General features: G+C 42.8%; 1 protein-coding gene across 9 annotated transcripts in view; it reads left to right on the top strand.

Moving 5' to 3' along the window:
- Window positions 1–23,499, top strand: part of RBL1 (RB transcriptional corepressor like 1) — a 97,900-nt gene that overhangs the window by 73,191 nt on the left and 1,210 nt on the right. For 8 of the 9 annotated variants that reach the window (XM_033186351.1, XM_033186352.1, XM_033186350.1 and 5 more), the window contains 5 exons: window positions 2,444–2,620; window positions 4,847–4,918; window positions 7,525–7,615; window positions 17,054–17,202; window positions 21,817–21,981. In XM_033186351.1, the coding sequence (XP_033042242.1) occupies window positions 2,444–2,620; window positions 4,847–4,918; window positions 7,525–7,615; window positions 17,054–17,202; window positions 21,817–21,981 (654 nt within the window). The remainder of the gene's footprint in view (window positions 1–2,443; window positions 2,621–4,846; window positions 4,919–7,524; window positions 7,616–17,053; window positions 17,203–21,816; window positions 21,982–23,499) is intronic. The other variant, XM_033186354.1, reaches the window with a different exon arrangement.

The raw sequence follows: 23,499 nt of genomic DNA, 5'->3' as shown, positions 1-23,499 counted from the left end.
CAGATGTGAGCCACTGTGCCCAGGCAGAATTTTCAAAGGGGCAAATACAGTCTTTATTACAGGAAGCCGGGTGTAAATGTCAAGGGTTCTGTTATTGCAGAAGAGGAGACAGACACTGGAAAACAACTCATTTATAGCTTCTACAACCATTCTTTGTCTTCTGTTCCTTTCAATTATAGCTCATTTATTTTTATTACATTGTGGGTTTTGGAGCAACTGATTCTCCAAGGAATTTCATCTTTTAGGGAAACCCCTTCTTTGAATGAAATAGTCTCCAGAAGTATAAACAAAACATATGAAAGCAGGGCTGCTTTGGTTGACAGTTAGGATGGTTAAGGGAGAGTCTTGCTCTTTTCACCACCTTTACTGGCTTCTCTTCTCTGTTCCTCCACCCCCTCCTATGCCTAAGGACTGTTTAAAATACAGAGCTTGAAAACATAGCGGCTTCCCCATTTACTTACCGTTTTTAATTTTCAAAATGGCAAATTATTGCCTCTGATAATTAACCTAAGTTTGAAAGAAATAAGGCTTTTTTTGGTGAATTATTTATTTTGAATGTTGTTTTAGAATCTAACATCCTTTTCCTTTCATTTAATTATAACCTACTCAGTATAGATTAGAAGCTAGAAAATATTAAAGGAACTGAAATGTCTGAATCTATAATAAATTCAATAACCATTCATTTAGTAAATTATAACGATTATCTATGCTGAACTCAGTGTGATGCTGGTGTTCTATGCCTAAACAGAATTTACTGTGAATGTTAGAATCAAAAGCCTTCCAGCATATGTGTATCCTATAAGCATTGGATCAGTTCTGTAAAAGATACTTTACCAAGTGTTACTTAATTACATATTATTTTTAATTCTTCTAGCTAGGACTATATCTCTTATCTTCTCCTTTCGTGAATATAAAGTTCTAGTGTCTTTCCCTCTGCTCTGACCCTACTGTTTCCTCAGCATGGCTGGACCAGAAACAAGGGGAGAGGATACAGAAAATTTGTTTGCTGTAAAATAAATCACTGGTGGCTTTGGAGTCAACTATTTGTCTCTTTTTATAGTAGATTACTGAGTAGCTTAAATTAGTTTTTAAGCTCAGTTTGTAGGTATTTTTCTGCCAAAGATAATTTTCTGTAAGGGGTAACTTACTTTCTTTTTTTTTCCCCTCTGGAAATTTAAAGACATAGTTTGGGCCGGGTGCGGTGACTCACGCCTGTAATCCCAGCACTTTTTGGGAGGCCGAGGCAGGCAGATCGCCTGACCTCAGGAGTTCGAGCCCACTCTGGGCAACATGGTGAAACCACATCTCTATTCAAATACAAAAAAAAAAAAAATTAGCCAGGCATGGTGACGCTTGCCTGTAGTCCCAGCTACTCGGGAGGCTGAGACACGAAAATCACTTGAGTCCGGAGGTGGAGGTTGCAGTGAGCCAAGATCGTGCCACTACACTCCAACTTAGGCTATAGAGTGAGACTCTGTCTCAAAAAAAAAAAAAAAGTTTGAATAGAATAGTCTGGTTTAGGAATACCACATCACGGTTATCAATTCTTAAAATAATAAAAGTCTTGCAGGATCTTAGGGCCAGGGAATTGAACTGAATTTATTTTCACATGCTTTAAAAAAAAAAGCTTTGTATCTTATTTAACATTCCTGTTTTGTTCCCATTTTGCTCATAAGAAGTGTAGAATATAGGAGCAATTTTTAAATGGTTTTGCTTTCTGACTCATTTTGGAGTCAAACGTTTATTATTTGGCATGTTAGGCCTCCTAGCAATTTTACCTGAACCCAAAGAGAATAGACAGACTTCTGAGCTTTGAAAAATTATGCGTTCGGGCCAGGCACAGTGGCTAACACCTGTAATCCCAGTACTTTGGGAGGCTGCAGTGCGTGGATTACTTGAGGTCAGGAGTTAAAGACCAGCCTGGCCAACATGATCAAACCCTGTCTCTACAAAAAATACAAAAATTAGCTAGGCATGGTGGTCTGCAACTATACGCCCATTTACTCGGGAGGCTAAGGCAGTAACTGCTTTACACAGAAGGCAGAGGTTGCAGTGAGCCAAGATGGTGCCACTGCACTCCAGCCTGGGTGACAAAGCGAGAAACCACCTAAGAAGAAAATAAAAAAGGAAAAATTATGTATTCATAATTGTCATGATGCAGGTAAATCCTATATTTCAGTTTTTCTTACTTTACATAGTTGGCGGCATAGAGTAATAGATGACATCTTTAAAAAAATTTTTCAAGTAGCTTTGCTTTAATCTATATCCTCCTGCCATAGCAGTGAACTAGTGCTATAGAACAGAAATTTTATTTAATTTAGTATATCAACAGCCTATGTTTTTAATCTTGGTCTGAAAGCCCATGTTCATGGTAAGACATAAAAATTTGAGAAATGATTTACTTGGTTTTTTGCGTCAATGTGTTTGTTACCTTCTATTTTAGGTCTATCATTTGGCAAGTGTACGTTTACGTGATCTATGTCTAAAACTGGATGTTTCAAATGAGTTACGAAGGAAGATATGGACGTGTTTTGAATTCACTTTAGTTCACTGCCCTGATCTAATGAAAGACAGGCATTTGGATCAGCTCCTCCTTTGTGCCTTTTATATCATGGCAAAGGTAATGTATACATTGGGAGAAGAGGCTGGGCATGGTGGCTCACATGTATAATCCTAGCACTTTGGGAGGTCAAGGCAAGGAGATCGCTTGAGCCCAGGATTTCGAGACCAGCTTGGGCAACATGGTGAAACCTTGTCTCTGTAAAAAATGTAAAAAATTAGCTGGGCATTGTTGCTTGCACCTATAGGCCCAGATACTTGGGAGACTGAGGTGGGAGGATCTCTTGAGCCCAGGAGGCCAAGGTTGCAGTGACCCGAGATCATGACACTGCACTTCAGTCTGGGCAATAGAGCAAGACCCTGTCTCAAGAAAAAAACAAGTTTCTGTACCATATTGCATATTGCTTTCTCGTGATTTATTGTGCTGCCTCAGAAGAACAGTTTACTTTCTAGTTGCTACAACATGTTTTAAGTCATAGAATAACATATCTTGCTTGTTTTTTAAAATTCTCATATATCTGATACAATCATTTGTCTTTACCACACTGGCCACACTGGCAGTCCTAGCAGATGTATACAGTTAAGATTTGATTTTTCAGCTTTTTGAGACAGAGCATATGTTTTTAAACTCCTTTGTGACCCCTTCTCCCAGAATGCCTCTTTGAAATCTCTGTAAAAAATAGGCCTTAGGCCGGGCACAGTGGCTCACGCCTGTAATCCCAGCACTTTGGGAGCCCGAGGCAGGTGGATCACGAGGTCGGGAGATCAAGACCATCCTGGCTAACACGGTGAAACCTGTCTCTACTAAAAATACAAAAAATTAGCCAGGAATGGTAGCGGGCGCCTGTAGTCCCAGCTACTCGGGAGGCTGAGGCAGGAGAATGGCATGAACCTGGGAGGCGGAGCTTGCAGTGAGCCGAGATTGCGCCACTGCATGCCAACCTGGGCGACAGGGCACAACTTTGTCTCAAATAAATAAATAAATAAATAAATAAATAATAGGTCTTAATAATTGTTACTGCAGCACTATGGCGGTTAACGAGAACATGCACCATACAAAAGTCAACAAAAAGGGAGCCAAGAAGAAAATGGTTGATCCATTTTTTAAGAAAGATTAGTTTGATGTAAAAAAACACAGACTATGTTCAATACAAGAAATACTGGAAAGACACTAGTTACTAGGACTCAAGGAATCAAATTGCATCTGATAGCCTCAAGAGTCAGGTGTTTGAAGTGAATCTTGCTGATTTGCAGAATGGTGAAGTTGCAGTTAGAAAACTCAACCTGAAGGGATGAGCGTGGGCTCACGCCTGTAATCCCAGCACTTTGGGAGGCTGAGGCAGGCAGATCACGAGGTCAGGAGATCGAGACCATCCTGGCTAACACGGTGAAACCCTGTCTCTACTAAAAATACAAAAATTAGCTGGGCGTGGTGGCACACTCCTGTAGTCCCAGCTACTCAGGAGGGACTCCTGAGGCAGGAGAATCACTTGAACCCTGGAGGCGGAGGTTGCAGTAAGCCAAGATCACGCCACTGCACTCCAGCCTAGATGACAGAGCGAGACTCTGTCTCAAAAAAAAAAAAAAGAATTAAAAACTTAAAAGATAAATGTTACTAACTAATCGTGTGTTTTCCAGAAGACTGTTAGAGTTCAGGCTTTGCCATTTCTAGCTCATCATTATAGAGAACAGGATTAGCACTAATGGACAGTGAAGCAAGGGAAAGGACCAACTTAAGTGAAGTTTATGATCACAGAGATCCCAGAAGGAATTCCTTTTTCTTCCTTTTGGCCACCACTGTGACTTCCATCTAAACATTAGAAACCCTACAGTCTGTCCTGAAATGTTAAAACCTAATCCTATAATAGCCACTCAGTTTGATTGAGGATCATCACTGTAAGATATTTTTAATCCTTTGTATGTGGTTAATTTACTTTTAAGTAAGTACTTAAAATTAATAAAACTGGAGACTGCAGGGCATTAAACAGATCTGAGTTTTCTTATATCTTTTTTTATATAAAGAAATGGATTTTCAGTAGAGTCACACCATAGCAGTTTCAGTGCTTTTTGATTAATGAAACTATTAAGTGATTCCCCACAGGCTACAAAGCCTGAACTGTAAAGGTAGAAAAAAATCATAAATGTTAGTGGTTTTTAGTCATGGACTGGCCTGGGGTTAATGGTTTTCTGCAAGGTTGCTCTCAGTGCCAACTTATAATTGAAATTTTGTTCAGAGCCATTTTTCCTTCAAAAAGCATTTGATAAGTGCAGTTTTTATTTTCCTTAGGTAACAAAAGAAGAAAGAACTTTTCAAGAAATTATGAAAAGTTACAGGAATCAGCCCCAAGCTAATAGTCACGTGAGTTACATTATTTTTCCTACTGTCCAAAAATAGATTTACTGTTTTCCACTGACAAGTTATATAAAAGGTAAACTTATTTTATAGTTTTAATATACTTCAGATTTTCTGTTTTAATGGATAACATTAAAACTCAAGAGATAATTTCATCAAAGGACAATTTCAATAGAAGCCAGGAAATCTGTTTCCGATTCATCCATATACTTTCATATACTTCTCATAAGTTCTGCCATTCCATTTGTTCATTTAATGAAAGATATGTATAATGGCCAGGTGCAGTGGCTCACGCCTGTAATCCCAGCACTTTAGGAGGCGGAGGCAGGTGGATTACCTGAGGTCAGGAGTTCGAGACCAGTCTGGCCAACATGGTAAAACCCTGTCTCTACTAAAAATACAAAAATTAGCCAGGCATGGTGGCACACGCCTGTAATCCTAGCTACTCAGGAGGCTGAGGCAGGAGGATTGCTTGAGCCCGGGAGGCGAGGTTGCAGTGAGCCAAGATTGTTCCACTGCACTCCAGCCTGGCTGACAGAGCGAGACTCTGTCTCCAAAAAAAAAAAAAGATATGTATAATAATACTATTCTTTAATTATATAACTTTATTTTTTTAATGATATTTAAACCCAGTGAAATTTTAGGGTTCATTAACCTAACTACAGCGTCTTTTGCCATCTGCTAAGCATCCTAATGTTTGCATCTTTGAATAGATATTAAACATTTCTGATTATATTGTTCTGGCTGTGGTGAAAATTGCATGAAACCTTTCAGTCATGGTAGCAGAGTGGACTGGCACACAATAAGCATTTAATGAATGTTAATGTCGTATTATTGTTAATATTGTACCTGAAGAACACAAGTAAATTACCTTAAGGGTTTGATCATTCAAGAACCTGGTTGCTCTGCTGTTAGGAAGCATAATGGTCTCTTCTCTGGCCCTGGAAATTATAGACAGAAAGAGAGTGAGAGTGGCCTAGATTGCAGACCAACACAGAGATGTGGCCTCAGTATTAGTAGTTATATCCCCTTCTAAGAGAGCTTTAAGCCCTAAAATACATTATAGCAAGCAATATAGAGACATTTGAAGAACCAAGTACAGGCATTTGTTATATCCTGTGATAAGCTAAGATTTTCTGGGCTTCTTCAGGAAAATCCCTCAGGAACAGAGCCTAGAAAGCTCTAGATTGTCCTTGAAGATCATTAAGGTGAGGTTAGTGTGAGTCAAAAATGGGCCAAGCCATGGCTCCCTGAATATCCTCTTTTTTTTTTTTTTTTTTGAGACGGAGTCTCGCTCTGTCGCCCAGGCTGGAGTGCAGTGGCCAGATCTCAGCTCACTGCAAGCTCTGCCTCCCCGGTTCACGCCATTCTCCTGCCTCAGCCTCCCGAGCAGCTGGGACTACAGGCGCCTGCCACCTCACCCGGCTAGTTTTTTGTATTTTTTAGTAGAGACGGGGTTTCACCGTGTTAGCCAGGATGGTCTCGATCTCCTGACCTCGTGATCCGCCCGTCTCGGCCTCCCAAAGTGCTGGGATTACAGGCTTGAGCCACCGCGCCCGGCCCCTGAATATCCTCTTAATACCAGTAACCTATAATATAGTACAAGGGGGAATGGATTATGCCTTTCCAGCTATCTCCGAGGTGAGATAGTTTAGGGGCAGGGAAGGGAAAAGATTTTCATGTGGCCATCTGAAAGGAGATGGGACTAGGCTGGGGGCAGAAAAACAAGCTGCATTAAGAACAAATGACTCTTGGCCAGGCGCAATGGCTCACGCCTGTAATCCCACCAGTTAAGGAAGCCAAGGCAGGCAGATTGCTTGAGCCCAGGAGGTCAGTGCTACAGTGAGCCATGATTGTGCCACTGCACTCCAGTCTGAGCCATGGAGTGAGACCCTGTCTCTAAAAAAAAAGAAAAAAAAGAAGAAAAAAAAAGACCAATCGATTGTTGTGTAAGGAATTAAAAAGAAGGAGGAATTAATTCAGGTCTTTTGTTTTTGTTTGTTTGTTTGTTTTATTTTGTTTTGTATTTGAGACAGAGTCTTGCTCTGTTGTCCAGTCTAGAGTGCAGTGGTGCAATCTCAGCTCAGTGCAACCTTCACCCCCTGGCTTCAAGCAGTTATCCTGCCTCAGCCTCCCTAGTAGCTGGAATTACAAGTGTGTGCTACCATGCCCAGCTAATTTTTGTATTTTTAGTAGAGACGGGCTTTCACCATGTTGGCCAGGCTGCTCTTGAATGCCTGGCCTCAAGTGATCTGCCCGCCTTGGCCTCCCAAAGTGCTGGGATTACAGGTGTGAGCCACCGCACCTGACCAAATTCAGGTCTTTGAAGTTGCTTTTATTTAGTAAAACCCGATCATCAGTCTTTAGTTGCTATTTCTTCTATTTTATAAACTAAGCCCATCTTAGATGGTAAGCTCTTCTCCAGTATTGCCTCTTTTATGGTATGTGTTACCATCTATGCTTACTAGAGCTAATAACATTTTACCCTTGAGTATCACTTATACAGACAAATAGTTTTTCATTGGCTTGATATTTTGCTCTTCTCACTTTGATTTTGTTTAACCTGTACCTCTGTGACTGAGCAGTCCTTTTTTTCCCCTCTGGTGTTGTAGGTATATAGAAGTGTTCTGCTGAAAAGTATTCCAAGAGAATTTGTGGCATATAATAAAAATATAAATGATGACTTTGAAATGATAGATTGTGGTAAGTTATCCAATTTAACATACTATATGTAAAACACATTGGATCACACTGTACATAATACAGTGGGTGTCAGACAACATGGAAATGTGCATCATGAGGAGATGAGGTGGACAATACACACACGTTTTGAAAACAATTAAGTTTGAGATTAGAATGTGCTGGTATAGTTTATTGAAACCATTAATTTGTCCCCTGTTAATTGTGTTTTGGAAGAAGTTTTCTAGTCTATTTATACATGTTAATGAAACACATAAAAGAGACTTAATAAAATTCTAAAATCTGAATGACAGGAAAAACAAGGTAGCTGACAATAATCTTCCTGAGGAGTCTATTAAGAAAATGTCGGCCGGGCGCGGTGGCTCAAGCCTGTAATCCCAGCACTTTGGGAGGCCGAGACAGGCGGATCACGAGGTCAGGAGATCGAGACCATCCTGGCTAACACGGTGAAACCCCGTCTCTACTAAAAAAATACAAAAAATTAGCCGGGCGAGATGGCGGGCGCCTGTAGTCCCAGCTACTCGGGAGGCTGAGGCGAGAGAATGGCGTAAACCCGGGAGGCGGAGCTTGCAGTGAGCTGAGATCCAGCCACTGCACTCCAGCCTGGGCGACAGAGCGAGACTCCGTCTCAAAAAAAAAAAAAAAAAAGAAAATGTCCTGGCTGGGCGTGGTGGTTCACGCCTGTAATCCCAGCACTTTGGGAGGCCAAGGCGTACAGATCACGAGGTCAAGAGATCAAGGCCATCCTGGCCAACATGGTGAAACTCCATCTCTACTTTAAAAAATACAAAAATTAACTAGTTGTGGTGGTATGCGTCTATAGTCCCAGCTTACGGGAGCCTGAGGCAGGAAAATCACTTGAACCCGGGAGTTGGAGGTTGCAGTGAGCCGAGATCACGCCACAGCACTACAGCCTGGCAGCAGAGTGAGACTCTGTCACACACACACACACACACACGCACACACAAACAAAAGAAAATGTCCTGTTCATATAAGTATTATTTATAGGTAATTCTGCTACCACAGGCAAGACTGCACCCTCTTGCCACCATCATGCTAAGACTTCAGGCACTAGTAATCTTTTTTCAAAGAAAAGAAAATCAAATCGTTAGTATTCATACACCTCTTCTGCCTACCTCCTTTCGCTTGTCTCATCTTTCCATGTATTTAAGGTGTATGTAATATATACATGTATGTATACTGTGATTTCTTTTTGTTTTGTTTTGTTTGAGATAGGGTTCTGTCACCTACACTGGAGTGCAGTCATGATCATGACTCACTGCAGCATCGACCTCCCAGACTCAAGCAATCCTTCCACCTCAGCCTCCCGAATATCTGGAACTACAGGCATGCGCCATCACCCTGGCTAATTTTTATATTTTTTGTAGAGACAGGATTTTGCCATGTTTGCTCAGGCTGGTCTTGAAATCGTGAGCTCAAGCGACCCGCCCACCTTGGCCTCCCAAAGTACTAGGATTACAGGCATGAACCACTGTGCCAAGCCTAGGTACTGTGATTTCTTTTTTTTTTTTTTTTTTTTTTTTTTGAGACGGAGTCTCACTCTGTCGCCCAGGCTGGAGTGCAGTGGCCGGATCTCAGCTCACTGCAAGCTCCGCCTCCCGGGTTCACGCCATTCTCCTGCCTCAGCCTCCTGAGTAGCTGGGACTATAGATGTCCGCCACCTCGCCCGGCTAGTTTTTTTTTTTTTGTATTTCCCGGCTAGTTTTTTTTTTGTATTTTAGTAGAGACGGGGTTTCACCGTGTTAGCCAGGATGGTCTCGATCTCCTGACCTCGTGATCCGCCCGTCTCGGCCTCCCAAAGTGCTGGGATTACAGGCTTGAGCCACCGCGCCCGGCCGGTACTGTGATTTCTTTAATGCCACAGTGTGAGACATTTAGGTCATTTCTCCTTTTCTTTTTTCTTTTCTTGTCTTGTCCTCTCCTGTCCCCCACTCTCCTTCCCTCTCTTCTCCCCATCCCCATCCCTTCTCCTCCCCTCCCCCTCCCCTGCCCTCCTTTCTCTTTTCTTTTTTCTTTTCTTTTCTTTTCTGAGACAGGATCTCACTCTGTTACCCAGGCAGGAATGCAGTGGCACAATCATGGCTCACTGCAGCCCTGACCTCCAGCACTCCTTTCATCTCAGTCTTGCTGTCACACCCAGCTAATTTTTTGTAGAGGTGGGATTTTGCCATGTTGCCCAGGCTGGTCTCCAACTCCTGGACTCAAGCAATCTCCCTACCTTGGCCTCCCAAAGTTCTGGGCTGACAGGTGTAAGCCACCACGCCTGGCCAGGTTGCTTCTAGTTATGCACAGCTCTGTGATGAGCATCATTTGTAGCTTAAATATTTAGGCCACATCCTTAGGATAAATTCTTAAAAGAAAATCTGATGAATTAAAATAATTTTTTAAATTATGAAAATATCCATAATCATTATGGTGTCCACTGGGATATAAACTTTTAAGATTTCATTCACCAAAAAGATCTTTTAATAATGTCCTAGAATCTGACTTTTTGAGGATAATAGGCCAAACTCAATTCTTTTTACATAAGTGTATTATTCTGGAGCCTTTTCAAGGCAATGAGGAGTATATAAGATGGTAACCCTGGCCAGGTGCGGTGGCTCACACCTGTAATCCCAGCACTTTGGGAGGCCAAGGTGGGTGGATCATCGGCAGTCAGGAGTTCGAGACCAGCCTGGCCAACATAGTGAAACCTTGTGTCTACTAAAAATACAAAAATTAGCCGGGCATGGTGGTGAGCAGCTGTAATCTCAGCTACTTGAGGCTGAGGCACAAGAATTGCTTGAACCCAGGAGGCAGAGGTTGCAGTGAGCCAAGATCACACCACTGCACTCCAGCCTGGGTGACAGAGTGAGACTCCGTCTCAAAAAAAAAAAAAAAAAAAAAAATGCCGGGCACAATGGCTAACGCCAGTAATCCCAGTAGTTTGGGAGGCCGAGGTGAGTGGATCATGAGATCAGGAGTTCAAGACCAGTCTGGCCAAGATGGTGAAACCCGTCTCTACTAAAACTACAAAAATTAGCCAGGTGCAGTGGGTGCAGTGGCCGGCACCTGTAATCCCAACTATTCAGGAGGCTGAGGCAGGAGAATCACTTGAACTCGGGTGGCAGAGGTTGCAGTGAGCCAAGATCCTGCCACTGCACTCCAGTCTGGGTGACAGAGTGAGACTCCATCTCAAAAAAACACAACAACAACAATAACAAAAAACGCAGACAGTAACCCTGACAAACTATTAAAAAGCCTTTTTCTGTATTTGTTATACATGTTGCTTACCTATCTGGGGTGGTTTTTCTGTTCCTACAAAACCAGACATCAGAGGTTAGCTAGAAAGCTGTGGATCCCTTGCCTGTTATGTGTTTTTTCTATGAGAAACTAACTGCTAGCAAGTATCTGAGCTACAAGAGCAGTGAAGTAGAGAGTAGAAGTAAGCAAAAGATAATAGATGATGTCGTTTTCTGTTTTGTTTTCTTTTTGATAAGTGTCTGCCAAAGCAACTTGAGGTGACTTGAGAGTTCACCACTTCCTGTATATATAGGTTTCAGATCAAATTCTGCTACACAATTCCTTTCTTTTTTTTCTTTTCTTTTTTTTTTTTTGAGATAGTCTCACTCTTGTGGCCCAGGCTGGAGTGCAATGGTGTGATCTCGGCTCACTGCAACCTCCACCTCCCAGGTTCAGGTGATTGTCCTGCCTCAGCCTCCCGAGTAGCTGGGATTACAGACACCTGCCACCATGCCCAGCTAATTTTTGTATTTTTAGTAAAAATGGGGTTTTGCCATGTTGGCCAGGCTGGTCTTGAACTCCGGATCTCAGGTGATCCGCCCACCTTGGCCTCCCAAAGTGCTGGGATTTCAGGCATCACCACTGCACCTGACCTTTTGTTTGTTTGTTTTTTTGAGACCATGTCTTGCTCTGTCACCCAGGCTGGAGTACAGTGGCACAGTCACAGCTCACTGCAGCCTTGACCTCCCAGGCGCAAGTGATTCTCAGCTCTGCCACGGCCTGGCTAATTTTTATATTTTTTTGTAGAGATGGGTTTGCCAAGGCCAGTCTTGAACTCCTGGGTTCAAGTGATCCATCTGCCTTGGCCTCCCAAAGTGCTGGGATTACAGGCGTGAGTCACCGCACTCTGTCTTATATACAGTTATTAACTATATGTATTAGCAAATAAACAACCATTGTTACAGATCCTGTACAGTGGTGGTGGCACGGAGCAGGGAGAATATCCAGTGATGATGAACTCAGGAATTCTGGCACTCATAAAGAGAGTGAAAGCACAGTGACTTATGTCTATAATCCCAGCACTTTGGGAGGCCAAGCCAGGAGGGTGGCTTGAACCCAGGAGTTCAAGACCATTGTGGGTAACATAGTGAGAGCCCATTGCTACAAAAAGTTTTTTAAAATAGCCACACATGGTGGTGGGCATCTATAGTCCAAGCTACTCAGGAGACTGAATTGGGAGGTTGGCTTGAGCCCAGGATGTCAAGGCTGCAGTGAGCCATGATCTTGCCACTGTACTCCAGACAGAGCAAGACCCTGTCTCAAAAAAAAAAAAAAGAGAGAAAAAAGAAAAAGAGAAAGTTATGTAGGAGGATATGCAATCAGACAAGTCTATATTCAGATAAGTCACCTTCCAGTTCTTAGAGCTATAACTAGATGCTATGACCCAGATTTGGACACACCAAAGAACACCGACTTGGGAAGAACAGTTCTGGTTCTATAAACAAATTCATTATGGGTTGTAAAATAATTACTGTTTAAAAAGCACACACACAATTTATATATCCTATGCAGTAAGTTCATATATTCCAGTTCTATGTCTGACCACCACCCATAGAAAATATTTGCTCAAGAACAGGTGCCAAGATTTCAGATGCAGGATTCAGTCAACCTTAAGGCTAGCATCAAGCAAATACCATGGATCAGAATTCAGGGCTGGACACAGGACTTCTCAGAGCTTTTAGCCTTGACGTTATTATCCCTAAGAGTAAAGCCTAGAGACTTCACTGGATCTTTCATCACTTTCATGGCTATTGAGGGTAGTGTCTCAAATATTTTAACCAATCTGCTTATCTTAAATACTTTTTATTTACTGAACATGAGCTCATTTTTAGCATTAGTCACACTTAATAAGCATTCACTATTTTCATCAGTAGAAACCCATTTCTGGTCGGACATGGTGGCTCACACCTGTAATCCCAGCACTTTGGGAGACCAAGGCGGGCGGATCACTTGAGGTCAGGAGTTTGAGACCAGTCTTGCTGACATGGTGAAACCCCATCTTTACTAAAAATACAAAAATTAGCCAGGCATGGTGGTGAGCACTTGTAATCCCTGCCACTTGGGAGGCTGAGGCAGGAGAATTGCTTGAACACTGGAGGCTGAGGTTGCAGTGAGCTGAGATTGTGCCACTGCACTCTAGCCTGGGCAACAGACCAAGACTCTTTCTCAGAAAAAAAAAAAAAAAATTCTGACTTTGAGTATGTTAATGAGCAAAGCATTGGTCATTGATTGAGATATGCCTAACAGAAACTGTTGGAGTGGAGAATGAATTTCCTGATTAAAACACCAGCTCACTCCTCATGGGCTATGAATTCTTCAATGTCATGTTAGCAGACCACTCCAGAGTGGCAGTCTTAATTAGAATACTTGTGAGACCTAGGTTATAGCTTAACCTAAGTAACACAAACATAACACTGTACTCAAGTGTATTGTAGGTAACTGAAAACTTTACATTACTTCCTTAGAAACTTGTTTTAAGGATTAAAAATAATTATATTTAGGCTGGGTGTTGTGGCTCATGCCTGTAATCTCCCAGCACTATGGAAGGCTGAGGCAAGAGGATCCCTCGAGCCCAGGAATTAAAGACCAGCATGAGCAACACAGCAACACCCCTGTCTGCAAAAAAATGAAAATAAAAAATTAGCTGGGCATGGTGGCTCACACCTTTAGTCCCAACTACTTGGGAGACTGAGGCAGGAAAATCACTTGAATCCAGGAATTTGAGATTGTAGTGAACTATGATTGTACCACTGCACTTCAGCCAGGGTGATAGAGCAAGATCTTGTCTCTAAAAATAAAAAAGATAATTATATGTATATGTATGTATGTGTGTGCATACACACACACACACACACACACACAGTCATGTGCCGTATAATGATGTTTCAGTGATGGCCCACACATACAACAGTGGTCCTATAAGATTATAATGCTGTATTTTTACTATACCTTTTCTATGTTTAGATATATTTAGATTGTGATACAATTGCCTGTGGTATTCGGTACAGTAACATGCTGTACAGTTTTGTAACTTAGGAGCAATATGCTATACCATTCAGCCTAGGTGTGTAGTTGGTCATACAATCTAGGTTTGTGTAAGTATACTCTATAGTATTCTCATGACAAAATCATTTCAACAATGCATTTCTGAGAAGATAACCCATCATTATGCAATACACAACTATGTATACACATATGCATATATATAATATTTAATACAAGCTTTGTTCATAGTAAGGCCTTAGTAATAGCTATTATTTATAAACAATATCAAATTTATTATATTAATGAGTATGGTTTTTTTTAGCATTAGTCACACTTAATAAACCATTCACTATTTTCATCAGTAAAAACCCATTTCTGGCCAGACATGGTGGCTCACACTTGTAATCCCAGCACTTTAGGAGACCGACATGGGATCTCACTGTGTTTCCCAGACTGGTCTTGAACTCTTGGGCTCCTCCCACCTCGGCCTCCCAAAGTGCTGGAATTATAGGCGTGAGCCACCACACCCAGTCGAGTATGTTTTTTTTAATGTCTTTTTTTCTTTAGTTTTTTTAAAATTTTAGAGATGAGATCTTGCTGTGTTGCCCAGGCTGGAATGTAATGGGGTAATCATAGCTCACTGCAACCTTGATTTCCTGGGTTCAAGCGATCCTCTCATCTCAGCCTCCCAAGTAGCTAGGGATAAAGGTGCGTGCCACCACACCTAGTTTTTAAATTTTTAAATTTTTTTTTTATAGAGACAGGGTTTCACCACACCCAGCCTCCCACAATTTTAAATGTTTAGTTCATTCAAGTAAAGTATACCTCCTTACCTTACATAAATATTAACAGCTGGAATTGGAATGACACAGAAATATAGAGACACTATAGTCTCTGTCTCAATAAATTTCTAATCCAAGGAGGATATTAAATAATTTTAGGCCAGGCGTGGTCGCTCACGTCTGTAATCCCAGCACTTTGGGAGACCAAAGTGGGAGGATCACTTGAGCCCAGGACTTAGAGACCAGCCTAGAAAACATAGGGATCTTCATTAATTTGTGCTTTCTATTTTAGCAAATAATAAGCTAATATTTAAAAGATTCTAAAAAAAAAAAAAAAAAAAAGAAAACATAGGGAGACCCTGTCTCTACAAAAAGTAAAAAAAGACATTAGCCTGGTATGGCAGCATTCACCTGTAGTCCCAGCTACTTGGGAGGCTAAGGCAAGAGGATCAAGAACCTGTCATAAAAACAAAACAAAAAGAAATAATTTTAATTGATCCATATAATGAGAATAACCTAGAAGAGCTGTTAACATACCAGTATCCTTTGGAACAGTGTTTCCCAGAATGGTAGTATAAGTGTTTTGGGGGGTCCAGGGGCAGTGGTTTACGCCTATAATCCCAGGACTTTGGGAGACCAAAGCGGGCGGATCACCTGAGGTCGGGAGTTCGAGACCAGCCTGTCCAGCATGATGAAACCCCATCTCTACTGAAAATACAAAAATTAGCCAGATGTGGTGGCGTGCTCCTGTAATCCCAAATACCCAGGAGGCTGAGGCAGGAGAATTGCTGGATCACAGCGGACAGAGAGACTGCAGTGAGCCAAGATTGTGCCACTGCACTCCAGGCTGGGTGACAGAGCAAGACTCCCTCTCAAAAAAAAAAAAAAAAAGTGTTTTGGGGAAAGAGACTATACATAAAAAATTGGGGAAGTATGGAATTAAAGTGAACATGAGAGTTATTTTTTTCCCCAACTGCAGTACTTCTCAGAGCCTTATACTAACATGCATTTCTGAATTTCTAATATAATGTACAGCATTTCCTCAACTTTATTTAACCACATAACTCCCCTCCCCTCCCACCCTAGTCAAGATCCTTTAGAAATAGCAGAAGTGAAAAAGACATCCAAATTAAGACAGATCCCTGGGGCTGTTTGGTCTTTGAACCATGTTTGTGTTTTCTGGTTTTCCTAAAGTGAAGGCATTGCTTCTACCCATGTTCTCAATGTTTGTAGGCCAGTGAATTGAGAATGAGAACTTTTTTCATGTATATGCTAAATTCTTTTTAATTGGTAGTGGTTTTCTTAGCTCTTCTAAACACATGGTTCTTGTGTATACAAGTAAAGGATAGTTCGTAATACTCTATAATACTCTTTCTTCCCCAAAAAATAGTAGGACAAATTTCTGCCTAGTTTCACAAGCTATCCCAGAGTTGCACCATTAAGTAGGAAACTACGTTGGGGCAAGCTGTTATTTTACTATTGGGGGTGCTCAGTAAAACCTGAACACTGGTTCCTGATTAGGGTTCCTGTTGTACGTGGTACAATAAGGCTCTTAGAACACCTGTCACCTGCCATGTATTTGCAGAGAAATAAATGTAATTCATTTTGCTTCTTCCTTAACCTCTCAGGATATGCTTTACCTTTTAGAATCTTTCCACCTTTCTCAAAGACACAAGAAGAATATCTGCAGGCCTTTTAGTTTTCTGAAGCTGAGGTTTGCCACTGCCTCCCATACTGTAAAACTTAGATAACACCAGCCCAGGGCTGTTGCCCCTCTAAGAGCCACTAATGACAGTCAGCTCAAAAGCTATGGTTGTGAAAACATTCTGAAGTGGCATCTAGAGAAAAGAGCACCACCTTCAATTCATATGTTTGCATTTCTCTAGATTCCAATTTGACTTATAAGTAATACAGATGGATTTCTGAACCTTCTCTGAAAATATTAATTTCTCTACATAAAGATCTGTGGGGTTTTTTTAATATTGTAGAAAGGTAATTTAAATTGCCAACTTGTATATTAAAGTACGCTTTGTGGCTGGGCATGGTGGCTCACGCCTGTAATCCTAGCACTTTGAGAGGCTGAGGATGGCAGATCAACTTGAGCCTAGGAGTTGAAAACCATCCTGGGCAACATGGCAAAACGCCGTCTCTACTAAAAATAAAAAATAGCCAGGCATGGTGGTGTGTGCCTGTAGTCCCAGCTACTCAGGAGGCTGAGGTGGGAAGATCACTTGAATCCAGGAGGTCGGGGTTGCAGTGAGCCAACATTGCACCACTGCACTCCACCCTGGGTGACAACGTGAGACCCTGTCTCAAAAAAATAAAAATAAAAAATATGCTTTGTATCACAACATTGCATTCTTTTTGACAGACTTGGAAGATGCTACAAAAACACCTGACTGTTCCAGTGGACCAGTGAAAGAGGAAAGAGGTGATCTTATAAAATTTTACAATACAATATATGTAGGAAGAGTGAAGTCGTTTGCACTGAAATACGACTTGTCAAATCAGGACCATGTGGTATGTTTTATGTTTTACTACTTTATTATTATTCGCTGTCATAGTTGAATTACTATAAGTTTATTTTGCTAGATAAGTATGTCAAAGTAAAATTACTAGCAATTAATCAGAGCATGACTAGTAACTTAATCAGTGATTAAGGCTATGGTACAACAGAGACCAGAGGAAATCATGGGATCTGTTGCCCAGGCTAGAGTGCAGTGGTGAGATCCTGGCTCACTGCAACCTTTGCTTCCAGGGCTCAAACAATTCTCCCACCCCAGCCTCCCAAGTAGCTGTATGACAGCTGCATGCCACCACCACGCCTGGCTAATTTTTTTGTATTTTTAGTAGATAATGGGGTTTCACCATGTTGGCCAGGCTGGTCTGGAACTCCTGGACTCAAGCAATCTACCCACCTCAGCCTCCCACAGTGATGAGATTACAGGTGTGAAACATCACGCCTGGCAGGAATTTTATCTATACCATGATTATGTTGCTAGAAATTCCATGTACATATGGGTAAGAACTTGATGGGAACACTAATATTAAAACAATTAATTTGTTTGTATTTATTTATTTATTTATTTTGAGACAGAGTCTCACCCTGTCACCCAGGCTGGAGTACAATGGCACAATCTCAGCTCAACTGCAACCTCCGCCTCCCAGATTCAAGTGATTCTCCTGCCTCAGCCTCCCCAGTAGCTGGTATTATAAGAGCATGTCACTACACCTGGCTAATTTTTTTGTGTCTTTAGTAGAGACAGGGTTTCACCATGTTGGCCAGGCTGGTCTTGAACTCCTGACCTCGTGATCCGCCCACCTCAGCCTCCCAGAGTGCTGGGATTACAGGCATGAGTCACTGCGCCCAGCAAATTTGGTAAATTTTTCTGTTGTTACATTGTGAGATTAATGTTTTTCTCAAGTTAAAGACAAAAGGGGCCAGGTGTGGTGGCTCATGCCTGTAATCCCAGCACTTTGGGAGACTAAGGTGGGTGGATCACCAGAGGTCAGGAGTTCAAGAGCAGCCTGGCCAACATGGTGAAATCCCATCTCTACCAAAAATTAGGTGGGCGTGATGGCAGGCACCTGTAATCCCAGCTACTCAGGAGGCTGAGGCAAGAGAATCACTTGAACCCAGGAAGCGGAGGTTGTAGTGAGCAGAAATTGTGCCACTGTACTCCAGCCTGGGTGACAAGAAGGAAACTCCATCTCAAAAAAAGACAAAAGGAGGTCAGGCGCTGTGGCTAATGCCTGTAATCACAGCACTTTGGGAGGCTGAGGCAGGTGGATCACGTGAGGTCAAGAGTTCAAGACCAGCCTGGCCAACATGGTGAAACCCCATCTCTACTAAAAATACAAAAATTAGCCGGGCATGGTGGTGGGCACCCGTAATCCCAGCTACTTGAGAGGCTAAGACAGGAGAATCACTTGAACCCGAGAGGCAGAGTTGCAGTGAGCCAAGATTGCATCATTGCGTGCCAGCCTGGACAACAGAGCAAGACTCCGTCTCAAAAAAAAAAAAAGGCAAAAGGAAGTAGATAGGCCTGGATCATTAATAGAGGCCTACCACTAAGAAATTTTTATGCAGGCCAGGCGTGGTGGCTCACACCTGTGATCCCAGCACTTTGGGAGGCTGAGGCAGGCAGATCACGAGGTCAGGAGATTGAGACCATCCTGGCTAACACAGTGAAACCCTGTCTCTACTAAAAAGACAAAAAAAAAAAAAAAAAAAAATTAGCCAGGCATAGTGGTGGGCGCCTGTATTCCCAGCTACTTGGGAGGCTGAGGCAGGAGAATGGCATGAACCGGGGAGGCGGAGCTTGCAGTGAGCCAAGATCATGCCACTGCACTTCAGCCCAGGCGAGAGAGTGAGACTCCGTCTCAAAAAAAAAAAAAAAAATTATGCAGACCCTAGTTTTGGCAGTCACAGCAGGCCTGAGAAAGTGTTACCAGTGTGTAAGCTGAGGTTGCTTCCCAGAAGACCAGACTTTAGCTCTTAAAAAAGAGACCAGCCAGGCGCGTCCCAAGCCTGTAATCCCAGCACTTTGGGAAGCTAAGCCTGGAGGATTGCTTGAGCCCAGGAATTTGAGAACACCCTGGAAAAATAGGAAGGCCCTGTCTCTTTAAAAAAAAAAACTCTAGGCCGGGCGCAGTGGCTCAAGCCTGTAATCCCAGCAGTTTGGGAGGCCGAGACAGGCGGATCACGAGGTCAGGAGATCGAGACCATCCTGGCTAACACGGTGAAACCCTGTCTCTACTAAAAAATACAAAAAACTAGCCGGGCGAGGTGGTGGGCGCCTGTAATCCCAGCTACTCGGGAGGGTGAGGCAGGAGAATGACATGAACCCGGGAGGCGGAGCTTGCAGTGAGCTGAGATCCGGTCACTGCACTCCAGCCTGGGCCACAGAGCGAGACTCTGTCTCAAAAAAAAAAAACACTCTAAAAATTAGCTATGTAGTGGCTGGTATACACCTGAGTGGTGGTCCCAACTACTCAGCAAGCTACGGTAGGAGGATCGGTTGGGCCCAGGAGGTCAAGGCTGCAATGAACCACAGTTGCATCACTGCACTCCAATCTGGGCAATAGAGCAAGACCCTGCCTCAAAAAAAAAAAAGAAAGGAAAGAAGGCCCTAGCAGAAGCTGCAGCCAGCCAGCCAATAGCTGTTTCTATGTATCTGTGTGCATCTGTACATTTCTGTTCTTCCTCTTTTCATGGAATATGGTCTATGACTATCCTCAGAGGTCATAACTGTTCATCCTACTCCAGTTTCACTTCCCCTCTGTCTATATACTCTGAATATCTCTACCATCTTAATTTATTTCCATTATACAGGATATTAAAGAAAATGAAATCCTTGCTCATCCAACTTATTTCTAAATCTTTTCCATTTCCATATGAAGTGTTTCCCATTTCATTAACAGATTTTTTTCCATGTTGGAATCATTCTGCTGGCTTATAGAATTCTCTACCTCTTTTGTTCTCTCTGCTACTGCTTTGGTTGTGGGGTAGAGAGAGATTTTGTGTGTGTGTAGAGAGAGATTGTTATAGCAAGTGTTAGAAGATTGGTTACTCTTTGTCCCTACTTTTTTTTTTTTTTTTGGAGAAGGAGTCTCGCTCTGTTGCCCAGGCTGGAGTGCAGTGACCACAGTCTCGTCTCACTGCAACCTCCACCTCCCGGCTTCAGGCAGTTCTGTGCCTTAGTCTCCTGAGTAGCTGGCATTACAGGCGCCTGTCACCACGCCCAGCTGATTTTCGTATTTTTAGTAGAGACAGGGTTTCACCATCTTGGCCAGGCTGGTCTTGAACTCCTGACCTCATGATCCACCCACCTCGGCCTCCCAAAGTGCTGGGACTACAAGCGTGAGCCACTGCGCCCAGCCTGTCCTTACTTTTTAAGCATGAATATGAGGTTCTCGTGCTTGTGGCTTAACTCCTGGCGTCTTGTCCAGAATTTTTTTTTTTTTTCTTTTGAGACAGAGTCTCACTCTGTCACCCAGGGAGGAGTGCAGTGACATAAACTTGGCTCACTGCAACCTCTGCCTCCTGGGTTCAAACAACTGTCATGCTCAGCCTCCCAAGTGGCTGGGACTACAGGTGCACGCCACCACACCTGGCTAATTTTTATATTTTTAGGAGCTACTCAGGAGGCTGAAGTGGGGTTTTGCCATGTTGGCCAGACCAGTCTCCAATTCCTGGCCTCAAGTGATCAGAGCACTTCCAAAGTGCTGGATTATAGGAGTGAGCCACTGCACCCGGCCCCAGAATTTTTTTTTTTTTTTTTTTTTTTTTTTTTTTGAGGCAGATTCTTGCTCTGTCACCCAGGATGGAGTGCAGTGGCACAATCTAGGCTCACTGCAACACCTCTGCCTCCTGGGTTCAAGCAATTCTAGTGCCTCAGCCTCCCGAATAGCTCAGATTACAGGCATGTGCCACCATGCCCAGCTAATTTTTGCATTTTTAGTGGAGACGGAGTGTCACCATGTTGGCCAGGCTGGTCTCAAACTCCTGACCTCAGGTGATCTGCCCATCTCAGCCTCCCAAAGTGCTGGGATTACAGGTGTGAGCCACCGCGCCCAGCCAGAATTCTTAATACTAGTTATAGGACTTCCTGAAAGATCCAGGAAAATAGGCAGGGCATAGTGGCTCACACCTGTAATCCCAGCACTTTGGGAGGCCAAGGTGAGTGGATCACCTGAGGTCAGGAGTTGGAGACCAGCCTGGCCAAGATGGTCATCTCTATTAAAAATACAAAATTAGCAGGCGTGGTGGCACATGCCTGTAATCTCAGCTACTTGGGAGGTTGAGGCAGGAGAATCGCTTGAACCTGGGAGGCAGAGGTTGCAGTGAGCCTAAATCGCGCCATCACACTCCAGCCTGGGCAACAAGAGCGAGAGATACTTCATCTCAAAAAAAAAAAAAAAAAAAGATCCAGGCAAATAAATTCTACTTTATCTGTTGTTGTTGTAAAAAAAAAAAAGAAGTAATGGATCATTTTTTTTTTTTCTCAACCATAAATGAGCTTTTATAGTATAACTGATTCCTAACTAGGAGATACCATAAGAATAAAAATATGGGATTCAAAAACAAAGAAAAACTTTTATCTAAAATATCTGACTTTTGGGTTATTTTAGATGGATGCTCCACCACTCTCTCCTTTTCCACATATTAAGCAACAGCCAGGCTCACCACGCCGCATTTCCCAACAGCACTCCATTTATATTTCCCCACACAAGAATGGGTCAGGTCTTACACCAAGAAGCGCACTGCTGTACAAGTTCAATGGCAGCCCTTCTAAGGTAAGGTGAATAGGCTAAAAGTTGGATTTCAGATTAACAGTCAGTAACTGTTAATCTTGCCTCTTTTTTTGTTTTTGGCCAAGTTTCTACTATACTAATAAAATATGAAATGTTAACTATGGCGTGTCTTCCCTCATCAAGAGCAGTACATTCAGTTTGAGGTAGTTTAATCCATTATTATTGACATAGTATTTGTGGAGTTCACTTTGAAAGTCCAGCATGTTTTCCTGTTCAAGCAAGATCTTGAGAAGGGACCAGTAAGGCAACATCTGCAAGTGGTCAGACCTGGGGGATGTCAAGTTGAAAGAAAGGCATTGGAAGTGAAAGTGCATTTGGTAGATGGCACCTAGGATAGGAAGACGTCTGAAAACACAAGCCTCCTCTTATGTACGTAGACAACTCTGTGATCATCTCCATCCTTATCCTTGTTGAGTGGTGAAGATGTGATATGGACATGACTGCTATTTTCAGATACTTCATGGACTGTCAAGCAGATCTGTTCAGTATGTCTCCAGAAGTCAGAATCAGTATAAACTGGAAGAAATTGTAGTGGGGCATATTGTAACTCAGTCCAAATACATTGGCTCCTTCTTATTACTTTCCTATTAAGTTATACAGATGCCTACAGAGTTCTCACTATACTTGACAAAGTTGGCTAAGATAATATACCTGACTGGACACAGTGGCTCAAGCCTATAATCCTAGCACTTTGGGAGGCCAAGGCAGGCGGATTGCCTGAGCTCAGGAGTTCAAGACCAGCCTCGGCAACATGGCGAAACCCCGTCTCTACTAAAAATGCAAAAAATTAGCCAGGCATGATGGTCGCACCTGTAATCTTAGCTACTCTGCTCAGGAGGCTGAGGCAGGAGAATCACTTGAGCCTGGGAGGCGGAGGTTGCAGTGAGCCGAGATCACCCCTTTTTCACTCCAGCCTGGGCGACAGAACGAGACTCTGTCTCAAAAAAAAAAAGGTTGAAAAGCATTACTCTAAGGAAGAGGATCTCAAACTGTAGGGAGCTTTAAAATCATTGGGAGGGCTTGTTAAAACGGATTAGGGCCAGTCGCGGTGGCTCACGCCTGTAATCCCAGCACTTTGGGAGGCCGAGGCAGGCAGATCACGAGATCAGAAGTTCAAGACCAGCCTGGCCAACATGGTGAAACCCTGTCTCTACTAAAAATACAAAAATTAGCCAGGCATGGTGGTCGGCACCTATAATCCCAGCTACTCAGGAGGCTGAGGCAGGAGAATCGCTTGAACCCAGTAGGCAGAGGTTGCAGTGAGCCGAGATTGTACCATTGCACTCCAGCCTGGGCGACAAGAGCAAGACTTCGTCTCAAAAACAAAAAAAAACAGATAAGGCCAGGCACAGTGACTCACCCCTGTCATCCCAGCACTTTGAGAGGCTGAGGTTGGGGGATCACTTGAGGCCAGGGGTTCAAGACCAGCCTGGCCAACATGGCAAAATCCTGTCTCTACTAAAAATACAAAAAAATAGCCAGGCATGGTGGCATGTGCCT

This window comes from Trachypithecus francoisi, unplaced genomic scaffold (assembly GCF_009764315.1).
Source record: "Trachypithecus francoisi isolate TF-2019V2 unplaced genomic scaffold, Tfra_2.0 Lachesis_group21, whole genome shotgun sequence".
Classification (NCBI taxonomy): Eukaryota; Metazoa; Chordata; class Mammalia; order Primates; family Cercopithecidae; genus Trachypithecus; species Trachypithecus francoisi.
The sequence above is the reverse complement of the archived record's forward strand: the minus strand, read 5'-3'. Positions and strand labels throughout refer to the sequence as shown.